Below are 13,958 nucleotides of genomic sequence, written 5' to 3' on the forward strand. Positions count from 1 at the left end.
CCTGGGATATTGGGATGCTGTCCTGGGATGCAGGGACCATGTGACCATGGGATGCAGGAATGATGTCCTGGGATGCAGGGATGCTGTGCCCGGGGTGCTGGGATGCAGGGATGCTGTGCCCGGGGTGCTGGGATGCAGGGATGCTGTGCCCGGGGTGCTGGGCACCAACCCCAGGCTCTGCTGTGCTGCCAGCAGCCTCTGCCCTGAAGCCAAAACACACCCTGGTCCCCACATGCCCTCACCACGGAGCAGCTGCCCTTTGCTCAGGGCGTCCCTTCACTTGCCCCAGCCCTGGGGCACAGCCCGGGTCAGGCCCTGCACCCATGGGTGCCACAGAGCCCTGGGGAAGGGGACACCCTGCAGCACCAGCACCCCGCTGAGGGGCTGCCCCAGGATGTCCCCACAGACCCCTCCCCAACCAGGGCTCTGTGAGAGCAGTGCCGGCGGTGCTGCTCTGCCAAAACCCTCTGCTTTCTGGACAGAGGAGAAAAAAAAAAAAAAAGAAAAAAATAATTAAGGGGATTTTTTTTTATTTTTTTCCCTTTTCCGTAGTTGACTCTACGTCCAAACTTCCTGAGAGCAGCTCCAGCCCTCCCTCCGCTTCCGACGGCCGCGCTGCGCCATCCCGGCCGGCCGGGCCAGCCCCGTGGCGGGGCCGCTGCGCCCTGACCCTGCCTGTCCCCGCGGCCCCCGGCCAGGTGAGTGCCACCGTCCCCTCCCGGGGCACCCTGGGGCTGCCTTGGGCGGGTGGCACCGTCCCCTGCTGGGCGCTGTGGGAGGGGGACAGGCCGGTCACTGCGTCCCAGCGCCCCGGGGAGGGGCACGGGATGGTGCAGGTTCCAAGGTGAGGGGACGCTGGTGGCTTGGGGACAGCGGGTGGGGCGTGGGGCAGTGCTGCGGCACCCCAAAGCTGCCCCTGGCCTGCAGCCGTGCCCCCCTCGCCCCCGCCCAGCCCCATCCCTGCGGGTCCGCCGAGGAAACGCGTCAGGCCCCGCGCTGCGGTAGAGGAAGCGCCGGGGCACAGATAGCGGCTGTGGGGCGGCCACCGCCGCGTCCCCCGCAGGGACAGGGCAGGGCAGCTCCCCTGCCCGCGGCCCGCACGCTCCTTTCAGCCCCATCACCCTGGGATGCTCCTCATCCCACCCGCGGGGCTCTTAGAGATGTCAGTGGGGAGAGGAGCGCTGGGTCTGGGGGTGTCTCTTGGTGTTTTGGGGGGGCTGAGCCCCGCGGTGAGGGGCAGAGGTGAGGTGCCGGCACGTTTTGGTGACTCTTTGCTTTTCCTGCCAGCATCTCCCGGTGGTTCCTGTTTTTCCCAGCAATGCTGGGACCCCCCTGGTCCCCCCACGTTGCTGGAAGAGGGGGATGAGGCTGGGGATGAGCTCGGGGCTCCCCTGGCCCTCCACGGGAGGGAATTTTGGCAGCGGATGAGCGATTAATTCCTCACTGCCGGGAGTTGAAGGGAAATGGGGGGGAACTTTCCCACTGCCAGTTTTTCCACCCCAAACCGGATGCTCTGGCCCCAAAACGCAGCGCGGGCTCTGCTGAGGGGGAGGATGAGCCCAGGGAGCGCCTTTGGGGTGTCCTATGGCCGGAGCAGCGAGGAAGCCCCGGCAAATCCAGCTGTGCTGACCAGGAAACCTCTGTTTCCTCCTTGGCACACGGCAGTCCTGCCCCGAAACGCTCATCCCGGTAAACAGCGCTCCCGGCACGGCGGGCCCGGGGCTCGCCCGCCCTCCCAGCCCGGCCCCCGGCTGGAATCGCTCCCAGAGCCGCCCCGGCAGAGCCGGACCCTCTCTGGGTTGAGCAAGAAGCTGCTGGATCCAGGACAGTCAGCTGGGAATAGACACAGAGCGAGTTGAAGTGGGGCCACGCGGCGCCGTGCCAGGGGCGGGAGGCGCCGTGCCCGGCCCCACCCTGGCACCCCGGGCTCCCCCCTTAGCGTGGGGTCCCCAGGAGAGCTCGGGGTGATGCTCCAGATGTGCCCTGGGCTGTCTCGGGATGCTGGGATGAAGCTGGTGGGGCCACCCAGGCTGCCGAGCGGCCGTGCCTCAGTTTCCCCTTGGCACAGGCCGGCGCTCAGGGAGCAGCGGGGCCGGGGCTGTTTTTGGGGCTGGAGGAATGCAAAGCCAGCCCTGCAGGGAGGTCGGATGCGGAGCTGGGGCCGGGGGCGGTGGGTGGGGAGCGGGAATGTGCGGAGGCAGGGGTGCAGCCGTGGTCTGTCCGTGCAGGATGCTGCTGCGCGCCGCGGTGCTGGCGCTGCACGCCGGGCTCCTGGCTGCCCTCCGGCCCGGAGACCCCAACGTCTGCAGCTACTGGGAGAGGTAGGACCGAGGGGACAGGGGAGGGGGACAGCCACAGCGGTGGGGTCTCCCAGGACCCGCAGTCACCCCGAATTCCCCCCACCCGCAGCTTCACGGCGCCGGCGAAGGAATCCTACACCAAAGCGCACGTGGTGTCCTCCAGCGAGCCCTGCCCCGGGGGGCTGGGCCTCCCCCTGCCCTGCCCGCAGCAGAGGTGGGAGCCCCCCCAGCTCCCCAGAGCCCCTCGGGGACCGCAGGGTGTCCCCAGGGCCGTGGGGGTCTGCAGGGGGACTGTCCCACTGCAGGGTGTCCCCAGGGCTGTGAGGGGCTGCAGGGGGAATGTCCCACCCCAGGCTGGGACAAGGACAGTGAGGGGGCTGGGGGAAGGGCTGGAGGGGGCTACCCCAAGCTCAGGGGGGCTGTCCCACTGTCAGTGTCCCCAAGCTCATGGAGGGGCTGCAGAGGGTCTGTCCCCAAGGCGGGAGCTGGAGGAGGGCGGTGCCAAGGGAAGCTGAAGGGGGATTATCCCAGCACAGCGTGTCCCCAAGCCCTGGGGGGACTGGAGAGGGGCTGGGGGCTGTCCCAGTTCAGGGTGTCCCCAAGGGCAGGGGGTACAGGGGGGCTGGGAGGGCTATCCCAGGGAGGGGTGTCCCCAAGGCCAGGAGGGATGTGAGGTCAGGGAATGCTGTCCCAGTTCAGGGTGTCCCCAAGCCCTGGAGGGACAGGGTGGCTGGGGGGGCTGTCCCAGTGCAGCGTGTCCCCAAGGACAGTGGGGGCTGGCAGGGCTGTCCCAGGGAGGGGTGTCCCCCAGCCCTGGGGGGACAGGGGGTCTGGGAGGACTGTCCCAGCACAGCGTGTCCCCAAGGGCAGGAGGGCCAGGGGGCCAGGGAGAGCTGTCTGAGCGCAGGGTGTCCCCAAGGGCAGGGGGGCTGGCAGGACTGTCCCAGTCAGGATGTCCCCAAGCCCTGGGAGGACAGGGGGGCTGGCAGGGCTGTCCCAGTTCAGGGTGTCCCCAAGGTCAGGGGGGCTGGGAGGACTGTCCCAGTCAGGATGTCCCCAAGCCCTGGGAGGACAGGGGGGCTGGCAGGGCTGTCCCAGCACAGCGTGTCCCCAAGGGCAGGGGGGTTAGGGGGGCTGGCAGGGCTGTCCCAGCGCAGCGTGTCCCCGCGGTCACCGTGTCCCCTGGCGGCGCAGGGTGGTGTACCGCACCGAGTACCGCCAGGCCGTCCGCACCGACTACCGGCGGCGCTACCAGTGCTGCCAGGGCTACTACGAGAGCCGCGGCTCCTGTGTCCGTGAGTGGGGCCGGGGCTCGGGGGGGCCCTGGGGCTCTGGGTGTCCCCAGAGCTCCCTGAGGACGCTCCGTGTCCCCCCAGCTCACTGCAGCCAGGAGTGCGTCCACGGCCGCTGCGTGGCTCCCGAGCTGTGCCAGTGCGAGCCGGGCTGGCGCGGCCCCAGCTGCTCCAGCGGTGAGGGCTGGGCACAGCTGGGCACAGCTGGGGTGGCAGATGGGGCAGTGGGCTTCCCTGGAGGGCTGGGCAGCCATGGTGGGGCACCCAAGGGGTTAATGGGGATGGGATGGGATTGGGGGTGCATGGAATGGGAATGGAGATGGGGGTGGGAATGGTGTTGGGTGGGAAGAGAATGGGATGGGGATGGGATGGGGATGGGTTGGGGTGGGGATGGAAATTGGGATGGGCTGGGATGGGGGTGGGATGGGTTGGGTTGGGTTGGGTTGGGGATGGAGACTGGGATGGGTTGGAATAGGGGTGGAGAATGGGATGGGCATGGAGAATGGGATGGGGAGGAATGGGGTGGAGAATGGGATGGGTTGGGAAGGGCATGGAGATTTGGAGGGGGAGGAAGAGGGGATGGGAGCAAGGATAGGATGGTTGGGAATGGGGTAGGGGTAGAGATGGGGTGAGGATGGGATTGGGATGTGGATGAAGATAGGAAAAGGACATGATGGGAATGGACACAGGATGAGCATGGGCTGGGGAGGATGGCATGGCATGGGGACAAGATGGGGAACGAATGGGCATGGATGGAGGGTTGGCAATGCCATGGGGATGGATGGGATGGGATGGGATGGGATGGGATGGGATGGGATGGGATGGGATGGGATGGGATGGGATGGGATGGGATGGGATGGGATGGGATTGATGGGATGGGACAGGATGGAACAGGAAGTTCCTCTGCTCTCCCCCACGCAGAGTGCGATGAGCATTTCTGGGGGCCGGACTGTGGGCAGCGCTGCCCCTGCCACCATGGGGCCCCCTGTGACCCCCTGAGCGGGGTCTGCTCCTGTCCCCCCGGCTTCGCCGACCCCCTGTGCAGCCAGCCGTGCCCACCTGGCACCTACGGGCAGAGCTGTCACCTGCCCTGCCCCTGCCACCACCAGGCCCCCTGCAACGCCTCCACCGGCGCCTGCCTCTGCCCACCGGGGCTGAGCGGCCCCCTGTGAGTTGGGACCCCTCCCTCTGTGCCCTCCCCTCCTCTGCCAGCCCCAGGCAGCGTCCTGCTCACCCCTCACGCCCCCCACAGCTGCGAGGTGCCCTGCCCTGAGGGGATGACCTGTGCCACCCCCTGTCCCTGCCAGAACGGGGGCATCTGCCACCCCTCCAGCAGCAGCACCTGCGTGTGCCCTCACGGATGGATGGTAGGTGGGCTGTGCCCCGCTCCGAACGTGGCCTCTGCCTCAGTTTCCCCCGCTGACCCCGGTGCTCCTTTGCAGGGGGAGATCTGCTCCGTGCCGTGCCCCCCCGGGCGCTTCGGGCCCGGCTGCCAGGGCGAGTGTCACTGCCACAACGGGGGGCACTGTGACCCCCTCGGGGGACAGTGCCAGTGCAGCCCTGGCTTCACCGGAGAGCTGTGAGGGCAAAACTGGGCACGGGCTGGGGGGGAGGAGGGGCACGGGGGTCTGGGGGGGTGGGGGGATGGAGGGGAGGGGCACGAGCGGCACCTGGATTGTGGGGGCTGGGGGTACCAAGGGATGGTGGGGAGGGGAATGGGGGCAGGGGGAGGGGACACTTGGGGACAGGGCATTTTTGGGGTGGGGGTCCATGGTCTGGGAGCAGGTGGAGATGGGGGTGCACAGGGAGGGGCGTCCAGGGACAGGGGACAAGGGACAAGGCCACCACAACCCAGTGCTGCCAGGACCAGGTCTCCATGCAGGCCGGGCACCCCCAGCTCCCCCGGTGGGGCACGCAGTGAGCTGGGTGGCCTCAGCTCGGGGCTAGGGGGGATCCCAGGGCTGTGTCACCCCCTCTGCCCCCCATTCAGGTGCCAGGAGAGGTGCCCAGTGGGGCGCTACGGGCAGGACTGCCGGGAGAGCTGTGACTGTGCCAACGGGGGGCAGTGCTTCCACGTGGACGGGGGCTGCCTGTGCCAGGCTGGCTTCCAGGGCAGCCGCTGCGAGGAGCGGCACTGCCTGCCCGGCCTCTACGGGCTGCACTGCGAGAGCCGCTGCCTGTGCCACCCCCAGCACAGCCTCAGGTACTGGGGCCAGCCCTTCCTGGCATTCCTAGCCCACCCTGGCATGCCCAGCCCACCCTGGCATCCCCAGCACATTCTGGCATTTCCAGCCCGCCCTGGCATTCCCAGCCCATCCTGGCATTCCCAGCCCTTCCTGGCATTCCCATCTCATCCTGGCATCCCCAGCCCACCCTGAGATCTCCATCATACCCTGGGATCCCCATGTCACCCCAGCATTTCCAGCCCATCCTGGCATCCCCAGCCCACACTTGTACCCCCATTCCATCCTGGTACCCCCATTCCATCCCGGCATCCCCATCCCACCCCAGCATTCCCATCCCATTCTGGTATCTCCATCCCACTCCCACATTCCCCATCCCACCCCAGCACTCCAATCCCATCCTGGCACTCCAATCCCATTCTGGCACCCCAATCCCACTCCAAAATCCCCATCCCAACCCAGCATCCCCATCCCCTCCTGGCAGCCCAATCCCACCCCAACATCCCCACTGCACCCCAGCTCCTCCATCCCACCTCAACACCCCCAGCCCGCCCACCCCGACATCCTCATCCCATCCTGGAACTCCAATCCCACCCCAACACTCCCAGCCCATCCCAACACTCCCAGCCCATCCTGGCAGTCCAATCCCACTCCAAAATCCCCATCCCATTCTGGTATCTCCATCCCACTCCTACATCCCCATCCCACCTCAACACCCCCATCCCATTCTGGCACCCCAATCCCACTCCAAAATCCCCATCCCACCCCAGCATTCCCATCCCATTCTGGTATCTCCATCCCACTCCAACATCCCCAATCCCACCCCAGCACCCCCATCCCACCCAGCTCCTTCCACCATCCTCCCCTCTCCCACCACCCTCACCTCCCTCTGCTCCAACCTCCCCTCCCCTCCCTCCCCCCACGACGCCCCCACACCCTCGCCCACCCTGGCGCTGGCTGCACGACCAGGAACCCTCCAACCCCCACCCGGGGCAGGAGTTTTGTGCTCCCCCGTTGGCAAAGCCCCTCCCCAGCACCCCCAGTGCCCTGTACTGGGGGCACTGGGGTTCTGAGCGCGCGCCCCCAGCTGCCACCCGATGCTGGGGGAGTGCCTCTGCCTCCCGGGCTGGGCTGGGCTCCACTGCAATGAGAGCTGCCCCCCCGGCTACTTCGGGCCCGGCTGCCTGCAGAGCTGCCTCTGCCTCCACGGGGGGGTCTGCGATGGGACCACCGGGCACTGCCACTGCCCCCCCGGCTACACGGTGAGGGGCGTGGGGGAGAGGGGGGCTGGGTGGTGCTGGAGGGGTCATGGGGGCTCTGGATAGGTCTGGGGGCAGTGGGGGTGTCTGGGTGGTTTGGAGGGTGGGCAAGCATGGGGTCTGGGCACCCCGGGGGGAAACAGGGGAGTCTGGGAATCTCTGGGGGAAACGGGGGGGTCTGGGCATCCCTGGGGGAAACAGGGGGGTCTGGGAATCTCTGGGGGAAACAGGGGGGTCTGGGCATCCATGGGGGAAACGGAGGGGTCTGGGCATCCCTGGGGGAAACGGGGGGGTCTGGGCATCCCTGGGGGAAACGGGGGGGTCTGGGCATCCCTGGGGGAAACGGGGGGGTCTGGGCATCCCTGGGGGAAACGGGGGGGTCTGGGCATCCATGGGGGAAATGAGGTCTGGGCATCCCTGGGGGAAACGAGGCCTGGGCATCCCTGGGGGAAACGGGGGGGTCTGGGCATCCATGGGGGAAATGAGGTCTGGGCATCCCTGGGGGAAACGAGGCCTGGGCATCCCTGGGGGAAACGGGGGGGTCTGGGTATCCCTGGGGGAGATATAGGGGTCTGGGCATCCCTGGGGGAAACGAGGTGTGGACATCCTTGGGGGAAACAGGGGGGTCTGGGCATCCTTGGGGGAAATGGGAAGGTCTGGGCATCCTTGAGGGAAACAGGGGGGTCTGGGCATCATCCCTGGGGGAGATATGGGAGTTTGGGCATCCTCAGGGATGGGTTGGGGGTCTGGTTATCTCTGAGGGCAGTTTCAGGGTCTGGGCATCTTTGGGGGTCAGTTTGGGGATCTGAGCAATGCTGGGGAGAGCTTGGGGTTCCCGTGTGAGAATGGGGATTTTGGGGTTGTGGTTACCCCCAGACACGTGGGTGCTTTCCCCAGCCCTGGGCAGGGGTCCCGTCTGTCCTGAATTCTTGGTCCCCACACCCAGGACGAGCACTGCTCCTCCCTGTGTCCCCCCAACTCCTTTGGCATGAACTGCTCGGGGCGCTGCTCCTGCCAGCACGCCCTCGCCTGCTCCCCGCTCGACGGCTCCTGCTTCTGCAAGGAAGGTGGGCACACACCGGCTCCTGGGGGTCCCTGTCCCCGTCCCCACACCCACCCCACCATCCCCTCCTGCCATCCCACAGGCTGGCACGGCCCTGACTGCTCCCTGCCGTGTCCTGCTGGTGTTTGGGGTCCCGGCTGCAACCGGAGCTGTGACTGCGCCCACGGCGCGTCCTGCGACCCCCAGAGCGGGAGCTGCCGCTGCCCGCCGGGCTGGCAGGGCCCTCGCTGCCTGCAGCCCTGCCCGGTGAGTGCTGCTGCCTGTGCCGCTGCTGCTGGCAGTGGGCTTTGGTGCCAGCAGCCCGTGCTGAGTGCCAGCCTGTCCCCGTGCTGCAGAACGGGACGTTTGGGGCGGGCTGTGGGGAGCGCTGCGTGTGTGCCCACGCCGACGGCTGTGACCCCGTGACAGGAGAGTGCCACTGCCTGCCCGGCTGGACAGGTAAAGGGGACACCAGGTGCCGGGGGGGCCCCGGTGTGCCCTGAGCCATGAGCTTCACCTCTCACCCTCCCTGCAGGGCGGCAGTGCAAGCAGGGCTGTCCGCAGGGCTCCTGGGGCCGCGGCTGCCGCATGTCCTGCTCCTGCCGCAACGGAGCCTCCTGCTCCCCCCAGGACGGGTCCTGCAGCTGCACCCCGGGCTACCGCGGGCCCAGCTGCCAGCGCCGTGAGTCAGCCCCCCCCAAAAGCCCAGCTGGCTCCCGATCCTTGGGGATCGAGGCCGAGCTCGTTCCTCTGCCCCCAGCCTGTCCCGCCGGCCGCTACGGCAAGCGCTGCTCGCTGAGCTGCTCCTGCGCCAACGGCTCCTCCTGCCACCCCACCAACGGCTCCTGCCTCTGCAGCCCCGGCTGGCGCGGCCCCCGCTGCTCCCTGCGTGAGTGGGGGGTCAGCGGGAGCGGGGGGCGAGGTGCCCTTGGTTCAGATGGGGGGAGCAAGAGAGACCTGCCCGTGGCCGCCTGGGTGACCCCTGCGTGGTTCTGGCCTGGGCAGTGTGGAGCCATGCAGGCCCCTGTGACCTCCATGGTCCTGGCCACCCTGTGGCTGGCTGGCCCCAGTATGGGGCTACTGGACCACCTTGTGGCTCAATGGTCCCAGTATGGGGCTACTGGACCACCTTGTGCCTGACTGGTCCCAGTGTGGAGCTATTGGACCACCTTGTGCCTCACTGGTCCCAGTCTGGGACTATAGGAATGGCTTGTGACTGACTGGTCCCAGTAAGGGACTATTGGACCACCTTGTGGCTGGCTGGTCCCAGTATGAGGCCGTTGGACCACCTCGTGGCTGACTGGTCCCAGTATGAGGCTGTTGGACCAGCTTGTGCCTCACTGGTCCCAGTGTGGGACTATAGGAATGGCTTGTGACTGACTGGTCCCAGTAAGGGACTATTGGACCACTTGTGGTCCCAGTATGGGGCTATTGCACCAGCTTGTGCCTCACTGGTCCCAGTAAGGGAATATTGGACCACATTCTGGTCCCAGTATGGAGTTATTGGCCCACCTTGTGGTCCCTGTATGGGGCTACTGGACCAGCTTGTGGCTGACTGGTCCCAGTATGAGGCTGTTGGGCCACCTTGTGGCTGACTGGTCCCAGTGTGGGGCTATTGGACTGGTTTGTGCCTCACTGGTCCCAGTATGGAGCTGTTGGACCATTTGTGGTCCCAGTATGGGGCTATTGCACCAGCTTGTGGCTAACTGGTCCCAGTGTGGGGCTATTGGACCATCTTGTGTCTGGCTGGTCCCAGTGTGGGACTACTGGACCACCTTCTGGTCCCAGTATGGAGCTATTGGACCACTTGTGGTCCCAGTGTGGAGCTGTAGGGTACCGCTGTGTCCCCAGCCTGCGCCCCCGGGACCTTTGGGCTGCAGTGTGACCAGCTCTGCCGCTGTCCCCACAACGCCACCTGTGACCCCACCAACGGGACGTGTCCCTGCGCCCCAGGCACGGCTGGGCCCCGCTGTGAGGCTGGTGAGCGGGGGCGGGGCGGGGGGTCCCCAGGGTGCCTCCCCCACCCTAGGGACTGACACTCCTCCCCTCCCCACCAGGGGATCCTGACCTGCCCTACACCATCGAGCCAGCCCCCCCTGTGGCCTCCAGCCCCCTGGGCGTGGTGCTGGCGCTGGTGGCCCTGGTGGCGCTGCTGGTGGCTGTGGTGGTCACAACGCTCTGCTGGCACCGCCGGCAGAAGGACAAGGAGCGGCGGCACCTGGCCGTGGCCTACCGTGCAGGACAGACGGACACCTCAGACTACATGGTGCCAGGTCAGTGCAGCATGCTGGCGGGGTGGCCCCAGCCCTGGTGGCCCTCTGGCACCAGGCTGTCACCTCAGGCAGCACTCGTGTCCCTCCAGATGTACCCCCCAGCCACCATGCCCACTACTACTCCAACCCCAGCTACCACACGCTGTCCCAGTGCCCGCTGCCAGCCCCCCAGGACAGAGCCAGCTCCCTCAAGGTACGGCAGGCTGTGGCACAGGGCAGCATGGGGCACCACTGCCACCACCTTCGAGGCCAACCCGTCCCCTTTGTGGGCTCCAGGTGCCTGGCACCCAGCTCTTCCCTGGCATGGAGAGACCCTACAGCCCCGAAGGCAATGCCACGCTGCCTCCTGACTGGAAACACCTCGGGGCATCAGCCCTGGGCACCAGGGGTAAGGAGGGGGTGCAGGGGCACATCCAGAGGGGCTTGAGTCCCCCCTGCTCAGGATCCCCTGGGAAGGGGCTGGAGAACTTTTGTGCTGGGTGCTGGGGGGGGAGGATGAAGCAGAGGAGACCCCAAATGTGCCCTCTCAACAGGGAGGCAGCTGGACAGGAGCTACACCTACAGCCACGGCCTGAGGAAGGGTGACAGCAAAGGTGGGAGCGGGGTGGAGAGAGGGAACAGACGGGGATGGGATGGGGAAGGGATAAACTGGGATTGGGGCAGGGATGGGAAAAGGTTTGGGGTTGGGTTGGATAAGGGATTGGGATTGGGATGGGACTGGGATTGGGATGGGATTGGGATTGGGAGGGGATGGGAGGGGATGGGATTGGGATTGGGATTGGGATTGGGATGGGATTGGGATTGGGATTGGGATGGGATTGGGATAGGGATAGGGATTGGAATGGGATGGGATGGGATTGGGATGGGATGGGATTGGGATGGATGGGATGGATGGGATGGGATTGGGATTGGGATTGGGATGGATGGGATGGATGGGATGGGATTGGGATTGGGATGGGATGGGGAAGAGGCAGGGATGGTTTGGGGGTGGGTTGGAACAGGACTGGATTAGGATGGGGATGGGGAAGGGACAGGTATGGGAAGAGGGTTGGAAAAAGGCTTGGGTTAGGGATGGAATTGGGATTGGGATGGGATGGGATCCATGGGATGGGATGGGATTTAGGGAGGACAGGGATGGGTTGGGATGGGGAAGAGACAGGGCTGGCATGGTGAAGAGGGATGGTTTGGGGGTGGGTTGGAACAGGACTGGATTAGGATGGGGATGGGGAAGGGACAGGGATGGGGTAGGAAAAGGATGAGGCAGGGACTTGCCTGAGACACAGCTGCTCCTTGTCCCCTGTGCTCCCTGCCATGGGGGGACCCCCAACTCCTTCTCCCCCAGAGCACCCCTGGGAGGGGCTGAGGGCCAGCACCAGCTCCCTGGCCAGCGAGAACCCCTACGCCACCATCAAGGAGCTGCCCCCTGGCACGGCCAAGGCCCACGAGGGCAGCTACATGGAGATGAAATCCCCTGTGCAGCGGGAGATGTCCTACGCCGAGATCGGGATCCTCGAGGAGCCACCACAGGAGGGTACGGCTGGCCATCCCCTGCCCTGGTGGCCCTGGTGGCCCTGGTGGCCCTGGGCAGTGCGGTCACAACTGGGGAGTGCATAGCCCCAGGAAGGAGACAGCCTTGGTGACAGCCCTGGGGGGACAGGGGCTGTCTGTCCCCAGGGGGACATCGGTGACGGGGCCTTCATGACCCTGGGGGGGACGCGTCCCCTTGCAGCCTTCTCTTGTCCCCACAGAGAGTTGTCCTGAGGGGCCCGAAGGCCCCCCCAGCAGAGACCCCCCCAGCCACTACGACTCCCCCAAGAACAGCCACATCCCCAGTCACTACGACGTGCCACCTGCCCGCCACTACCCCCCGTCCCCACCGCTGCGCAGGAAGGACCGCTGAGGGACCCCAAGGACCACTGAGGGACCCCAAGGACCTCTGAGGGACCTCAGGATTCACTGAGAGACCTCAAAGACCGCTGAGGGACCCCAAGGACCTCTGAGGGACCTCAAAGATCACTGAGGGACCTCAGGGACCACTGAGGGACCTCAAGGACTGCTGAGGGACCTCAAAGATCACTGAGGGACCTCAGGGACCACTGAGGGACCTCAAGGACTGCTGAGGGACCTCAAAGATCACTGAGGGACCTCAAGGACCTCTGAGAGACCCCAAGGACCACTGAGGGACCTCAGGGACCTCTGAGGGACCTCAAAGATCACTGAGGGACCTCAAGGACCACTAAGAAACCCCAAGGTCCACTGAGGGATCTCAGGGACAACTGAGGGACCCCAAGGACCACTGAGAGACCTCAAGGGCTGCTGAAGGACCTCAAGTACTGCTGAGGGACCTCAAGGACCACTGAGGGACCAGCCATGAGGGGACACAGGGTCCCTGTGGGGACTGGAGTTGCTGTCCCAGCAGGTGGTGAATAAAGGGTGTTTGGTGTGGATTTGGCATTTGTTTGATGTGGATTTGGTGTTTGGTGTGGGTTTGGTGTTTGGTGTGGATTCGGTGTTTGGTGTTGGATGCTCAGCGTGGCACTGTCTGTGCCAGGGAACCCTACGGCCCTGGCACCGTGGTGGGAGGAAGGGGGAGACTTGTGAGGTCCCCAAACTTGCTGTGGGTTCCCCCCCAGCTCCCTGCTTGCTCCAGGGTGTGCAGGAGGTGGGAACACAAAAGCTTTTGGGTTCTACTCCAAGTACGGCAGTGCCCATTGGACAGGGAAAGGCTGATGGAGCCCACGGTGTGCCAGGAGTCAGGGTGGGCTCAGCTGTGGGCCTGCAGGAAGCCCAGGCAAGGGAGAAGCCCTGAAGTGCCCCAGGAGGAAGATGGGATCATCTGGCCTGCAGAAAGGCTGGCAGAGCCCCCAGAGCTCTGCTGATGGAGCCCCCTGGGTGCAGGTGCTCCTGTGGGCTGGGCAGAGCGTGGGGAGATCTGCAGCTGACTCAGAATAGAGCAGGGGCCTGTGTGGACATGGGCAGAGCCCAGCAGAAGCCGTGGTGCTCCTGGGAGGGTCCACGCTGCTCTGGAAACTCCATCAGATCCCACTGGGAAGGAGCAGTGATGCCATGGAAAATTCTGGGCACCCTGGGAGGGAGCAGGGGGCCCAGAAAGCCCAGCTAAGCCTGTCCCACACCCTGGGAAGGAGAATAATCCCTGCACAGCCCAGCTGGGCCTGCCATGGACCAGCAGTGGGAGCAGGGACCTGCCTTGTCCCACACCCAACCCCGACCGGGGTTCATCGGGAACTGGAGGGACAGGACAAGGAGGAAAGGCTTCAAGCTGACAGAGAGCAGGGTTAGGTTGGAAATTCTTCCTGTGAGGGTAGGGAAGCCCTGGGGTGGGTTGCCCAGAGCAGTTGTGGCTGCTCCACCCCTGGAAATGTCCATGGTCAGGTTGGACAGGGCTTGGAGCACCCTGGCATGGCAGAAGAAGTCCCTGCCATGGCAGGGGGTGGAATGAGATGAGCTTTAAGGTCCCTTCTAACCCAAACCATCCCATGATTCTGTGACTCTGCCTTCAGAATGACTTTGGGGCTTGAAGCAGGTTTCTCTGCCAGAAGTGCAATAATGAGACACCAGCAGGCTGGGGGAAATTCAGCTTGGCAAGTA

General features: G+C 65.7%; 1 protein-coding gene across 1 annotated transcript; it reads left to right on the top strand.

The window, feature by feature from the left end:
* Window positions 1-600: 600 nt before the first annotated feature.
* Window positions 601-12,796, top strand: PEAR1 (platelet endothelial aggregation receptor 1). The gene is made up of 22 exons (XM_064401682.1): window positions 601-698; window positions 2,229-2,321; window positions 2,410-2,514; window positions 3,495-3,595; window positions 3,677-3,769; window positions 4,514-4,760; window positions 4,845-4,959; window positions 5,035-5,171; window positions 5,583-5,795; window positions 6,863-7,037; window positions 7,981-8,101; window positions 8,180-8,343; window positions 8,433-8,535; window positions 8,612-8,758; window positions 8,837-8,965; window positions 9,928-10,056; window positions 10,134-10,349; window positions 10,439-10,542; window positions 10,626-10,737; window positions 10,883-10,942; window positions 11,692-11,880; window positions 12,098-12,796. Exons 2-22 carry the CDS (start codon window positions 2,230-2,232, stop codon window positions 12,247-12,249), a joined length of 2,904 nt encoding a protein of 967 aa, XP_064257752.1. The 5' UTR covers window positions 601-698; window position 2,229; the 3' UTR covers window positions 12,250-12,796.
* Window positions 12,797-13,958: the final 1,162 nt, after the last annotated feature.

The sequence above is a fragment of the Passer domesticus genome, chromosome 32 (assembly GCF_036417665.1).
Source record: "Passer domesticus isolate bPasDom1 chromosome 32, bPasDom1.hap1, whole genome shotgun sequence".
NCBI lineage: Eukaryota > Metazoa > Chordata > Aves > Passeriformes > Passeridae > Passer > Passer domesticus.